At 34.4% G+C, this 6,119-nt stretch overlaps 1 protein-coding gene across 1 annotated transcript; it reads right to left on the bottom strand.

Moving 5' to 3' along the window:
- Positions 1 to 2,913: 2,913 nt before the first annotated feature.
- LOC149799858 (uncharacterized) lies at positions 2,914 to 6,002 on the bottom strand. The gene has a single exon (XM_089958292.1). The coding sequence runs from the start codon at positions 6,000 to 6,002 to the stop codon at positions 4,035 to 4,037; it is 1,968 nt and encodes a 655-aa protein (XP_089814418.1). The 3' UTR covers positions 2,914 to 4,034.
- Positions 6,003 to 6,119: the final 117 nt, after the last annotated feature.

The raw sequence follows: 6,119 nt of genomic DNA, 5'->3' as shown, positions 1-6,119 counted from the left end.
ATTCAAACCTACGAATTAATAGATAGTTTTGATAGGTTTTCCGAAGCAAATATGTCACCTAATGAAAATATTTATTCGAGGTTAGATGACTGAAATATGTAAGATGAAAAGTACCAGTATTCTCTGGATTTCATGGAAGACATCAGCATAGAGAAACTCGGGCCCTGGATTAAACATGGTTGAAGTTTAAAGACACCTGGTTCAGATTTAGAACTACTGAGGATGATGTTTAGCAAACTTTACAAAATGCTCGTGAAACAAAATATTTTCTTACCACCACATTCATCCAGAAATGAAAAAATCGAAACGAAGAAAAAGAAGAAGAAAAAAAAAAAGAAATAAAAATCAATAACAGTAAAAATTAACAAATATAATTAAAATAAAAACGTTATGTTCAACTCATGAAATAACGAGATGGATAAAATAGCTGACTTTGAATCTCTCTGGATACATCTAGTATAGAGCTTCAGGAGTTTTGTTAGTCTCGTTGTTTACTTTAGTTTATGTGTCGACAAGAGGTCGACAGAGGCTGATTGAGCGGTAGGATTATAAACATTTTCGTTTGTGCAGTTGTTACGATAACCACTGAGAAACTGCGCCTGTACCATAAGAGCATTGTGACGTGTTTACATGAACCTATGCCAGTCTCCAAACATTCTTCACACGAACTGTTAAGTGTATAAAGTCGTCAAAATATCAAGGTCGTACAACATATATGTATGCGTATCTGTTTGCATGTATCATGCGTTGGGTTTCCTTGTTTGCCCATTGCCATATGACCACAGATGCGTCTACACAGTTATTAGGTCAAAACAGGTAACTTTCGTACTGTTAAAGCACAACCTTTACATTCGTAACACGGTCACATGTCCTACTTAAAAATATCGCTTTAGGCCAAACAACGCAAACGAAACGTACGATGGAAAAATTTTTCACCGAGTTTTAGCCTATGTATCAACTCTAAAACAGTGTATTCGATAACTCGAAATAATATGCTCAAGATTGGGTTTTCCGAGTATATCAAATTGATCATTTGCACAGTTGGGTTATGTCTTTGATGCATGCTCTGAGCTAGGAAATATTCCATAAAGTTTATCCAGTCTGTGTCCGTTAAAATATTAGTCTTTTTTCAGTATTTTTATTTATGATATAAGTGTGAAATACAGACTTATTCGTTACATAAGTTTAATATTTTTTTCAAGTTTTATTCTGGATCAAGTCTGGTACATACTAAAAGAAACTTTTGATTTCCTACATTAATATGGGATATATTTCATCTTGTGGTACCAAACATGCTATATTTTAACTCGTCGCATTGCCACTCGTTTACAAATCACGTTGTTGGTGCCACATGATGAAATATATATAGTATTAAGGTAGGAAAAGAAAATATCCACCCCATATCTGTATAGAGTCAGAAGTGAGCATTCTATTCCTAGTATCATTGGCAAAATACTATATATATATATATATATATATATATATATATATATATATATATATATATATATATATACGTATTCCATTTTCCATTTTTGTGACCATTGCTACGAAAAATGACCTAAACCACAGACTTGAAGAGCGCTAGCTACTGCATGATAGTTTCTTGATCCTGAATTTTACTAAGAAACATGTATAAGATCGACCTGTGCAGTAAGGATATATCGTTGTATCTAGGAATATGACGTAAAACTTTAATCCATAGTCCACTACAAATACTAACTATTTCATGCCATGCTATGCACATTATCATTTAAATTTAACACAAAACGTATTGCATGTTTAAGTTAGGGTATTTTGCAGGTCACTGATAGATCACAATGAAAAAGTTATTGGTGTATTTGCAACTAAGTGTCAGTGTATTATCGCATCTGTGAGTCGATAATAAAAACACATAAACATAGAAACTAGGAATTTATTTTGTAAAATATTTATACATTATACTTATAGTTATTGAAAAAGATGCAATCGAGATTCTGCAATGTTCTAGATTTCGTTCAAAAAATATATTGGATATACGTCATAAAAAATGAAAGCCACGTTGAAACGATAAGAGACAAAAACTGGTCCTATTTTCCTAGACATCACATATGACATCACACACACACACACACACACACACACACACACACACACACACACACACACATATATGTATATATATATATATATATATATATATATATATATATATATATATATATATATATATATATATATGGTTCAGCTGGATAACGATCAGAGATGTTCGAATCTAGTTCGGTATTCAATACCTTGGGTAGGACTATTCGGACTCATTCATTAATGTACGCGGGTCTACGCTCCCCGATGCACCAACTATAAATTATTTAATGACAATTTAATTTAAACTCTATTCAAAAGTAATTCTGACACTATTCGGAACGGATAAAGGGACTGTTGTATGCTCTCTCTCTCTCTCTCTCTCTCTCTCTCTCTCTCTCTCTCTCTCTATATATATATATATATATATATATATATATATATAAGCTTTATTTTTGACTTCTTCTGGATCGACTGAGACAGCTCGTTAGATTTGGTATAATAATTAGTGTCTGCCTGATGGCCTTTATATAATTAAGCTATATTAGACTTGTTCCGAATTGGAACAGAACGCGTATCCAGATTTTGTGTAAATCTTGTACAAGCACCGCACGAGCGTTGATAGCCTCTGATATTGCAATTTTATGAGACATCTGCATAATGTAACAGCTTAAATGAAAATGATTGTTATAACCTACCTTGAATTATCGTTTTAAAAAGACCTTGAAGGTATGTGGTCCTGAACTCATTTAGAACATAATTTTGACGACACGACTAGGTTGCATAGGTCAATGCAAAAGTTACTGGGCAAAGATACAGAGAGATAAGATAGAAAATAACAAACAATAAAAATGCAAGAAAAATAAATATAATGAAAAAGTTATAAATACATTTAAACACGAGTTAGAGGATGAAACACATTAAAGTATCTTGACTACTAGCTGCTAGAGAACAATAAAACAACAATATGTCAAAATGGGTATAATTGTGCGATTACATTCATAAAAATCAGTTGAGATCATATAAGACTGAACATATTTTAAAAAAGCTCATAAAACAGCATAAAAGATTACTGAGACCAGCGTAAACACAATGCCTATTTTCTTATTATTTACGAATTTCAGAAACAATTGGTATTTATGAGAGGTCAAGTCTAGCCAACACTTCTTCCATATATGTTTTGGAAGAATTTGTATGAAATTCATCATGATCGAAACAATGATAAGAAAATCAACAATATGGTTAACTTTTGTTCATGTAGACTCTTTTCGTATAAACATCGGATCAAATGTGTCGCAAATGGGGATATATTGAAAAATATAATTTTAGATGCCTCATTTTCATCACGTTTAGGAAACTGCTTAGAGAAATAAACTCAAATTAGGAAGGTTACATGATTTAAACGCACAACATTGTGGTTATAAAGCAAGTGAATTGCAGGAATCGACCTGTATGTGACGGCATCAATACTGGAATATCTAAACATTACATGATCAAGGAAAACATATTTTATTCTATTCTTTAGGTATAATCTAAGAGAACGAATCTATATCGGAAACAAACAACAACGAACAGAGATAATATTAGGTCGAAAAGAGAAGGTTGACTGAATCAGGTCTCCTGTGATGAGATTTATGAGAAAAAGTAGCAATGTATAAAAAGGACTGTGCTATATACGATATTGGTATACATAATAAATGCATATGGAATTCATTAAATGCAGTATTATAAGATGGCTACATGTTCCATAAAATTATTTGCAATTCGCAAAATATGTTCTTGATAATTAAATATTCCAATAATGCATGTTCATTATAAAGGCTTTAGTACTACTGATGTGTCCCTGTTATTGATAGTATTACTAGTACCTGTAGGAGTATGAGTAGTAGTAGTAGCAGCAGTGGTAGTAGCAGTGTTTCTATTTGCAATGACACCACACTAATTATTAATAACTGAACCATACGGACATGAACTCAAACGACGTATGCTTTTAACAATGACCTTTTCCTTAACGCATAAATTAAACCTAATATGGTTATCACTAGTAATACAAGAACTGCTGCGGCAATAGCAGTGGGAATGACCCAAAAGGGTGTGCTTCCTGCTTGTTCCTCTTTGTTTGTTACATTTCTTGGCGTAGTTGACATTATGATATTTGTAGAGCTGGCTAGAGTATGTGTAGATGATTTCTCAGTCACAACAACGAAACTGGAAGATGGCATTGTATCAGTTACAATCGAATCCGACTTGGTAAGAGTAGAAGCGGTATAATTTGGATTAACATGCGTTGTAATCACTGTTCCGTTTGTAATAGCATTAGTAAGTCTTGTGGAAGTTGCGTTAATTGATGATGTTGAAGGTGACGTTATAGTATGTATTACCAGGGTAGTATTCAGTGGCGATGAGGTCATGTCTCCATCATTTACTTTCACCATCACGACCGAAAATGATGATTTGGATGGGATACCAGAGTCTTCAACGACAACCTCAAATGTGATAGTGCCTACAGAAGTAAATGTCTTCGCCACGGTTATTTCTCCGGTGCTCTTTTCCACAGAAAACTGTTCAGAACTTGCATTCTTGAATTTAAATGAATATGTGTCGTTATCTATGTCATGTGCTTTCAATGTCAAGACTGTGGTACCCAGTACAGCGTTAATTGAAACTTCTGCAGTATATTCAGAAGAGCTGAATTTTGGGGCATATATGTTTCTTGGTCCGAATGTAAGGTTGTAGCTTATTGCGATCGCTTCGTTACTATCTTGTGATATAAAGTCCAATAAATGAAACAGGAACATATTCTTGATATGTGTGGTTTGCCATGCATTTTTCTCCACCCAAATTTCTCTTCCATCGGTTCTAACTACTTTTAACAAATATTCATCATTGGCAAGGTTTGGATTTGTGACTTTGTTTTCAGCTCTAGCGTAGAACCAAGAGGATGCATTTGTAACAACTGTAAGCTGCACGACTTTATATCTTTTCGAAGATGGCTGAGTGATTTTGTCCAAAAGCTTGAATGTCGTTACATTACCAACAAGTACTTGATGGACATCACTTCCATTAGCGCTGTTAAAAAGTCTATCTGGCATGTCATTTTCGTCAACAACGTCATTCACAAGAAAGTCGTCTAGACCGTCGTCTTTGGAAGAGAGGTCAATGCGAACTAAATATATGAGCTCATGGTATCCAAGTTCGTCAAGTAGGGATAGCTGTGGATCACCAAGTGGATTTATGTTTTCAAACGTTGCACTGTAATTATAGAATGTACCTTTCAAATTTGAGGTTAGTAACCACCTTGCGGTTTTTGTTTGCAACGAATTAATATCGCCAAAATTAACTGTAAGTGAGGGTGCAAGAGGATTGTTTCCAAGTTGAGCGCCAATAATTTTAAATGTGATGAGAAGCCCCTTTTCATTTTCTATAATTTCAGGTTGAGCAGAAGATATTTTTAAAGCACGTGCAATTCCATATCCAGCATTCATTACCATTACAGCCAAAGTGAAGGGCACAATAGGTTCAATAACGTTCTGAGTGAGAGGGTCATCGCCTCTCACGTACTTTTCGTGGAAGTAATGTACGACGAGACTTGGATTAGGTTTCACTGTTATCGTGTCAGGTAAAAGGGGCACGGAGAAATTGGAACCACCCACAGTATAGGACAAACGTCCACCGACGTCGTATCGAGTATCATCCTGCGGTGCAGCGTTTGAATGAGGTATCATCAGCCATTCTGCAAATCCAGATATATCGATGCCTAACCGCCCAGTACCGTCAACTGCAGTTATACCATTCAACGTTGGTTTTCCTACAAACAAATGAAATAAGAATAACTGCTGAAATTTAACGATGTAAATTTTATCTTGCAAAGTGATGACCTCCGCTAAATTTGAATTAATTAAACATGTAACATCGTCGTATTCCATGTTAATGTATTCCATGTTAACGTATCTACTTCATCTATAATAAAACCATGGTAAGAAGCACTGGACTACAATATCGGTGAAAGATGTTTCATTGTGGTTCTCGAAAAAAGGTTGTTGATTGCGCAATGTTTT

Source organism: Sinohyriopsis cumingii, chromosome 5, assembly GCF_028554795.1.
Source record: "Sinohyriopsis cumingii isolate HCF-2022 chromosome 5, ASM2855479v2, whole genome shotgun sequence".
NCBI classification, from domain to species: domain Eukaryota; kingdom Metazoa; phylum Mollusca; class Bivalvia; order Unionida; family Unionidae; genus Sinohyriopsis; species Sinohyriopsis cumingii.
The sequence above is the reverse complement of the archived record's forward strand: the minus strand, read 5'-3'. Positions and strand labels throughout refer to the sequence as shown.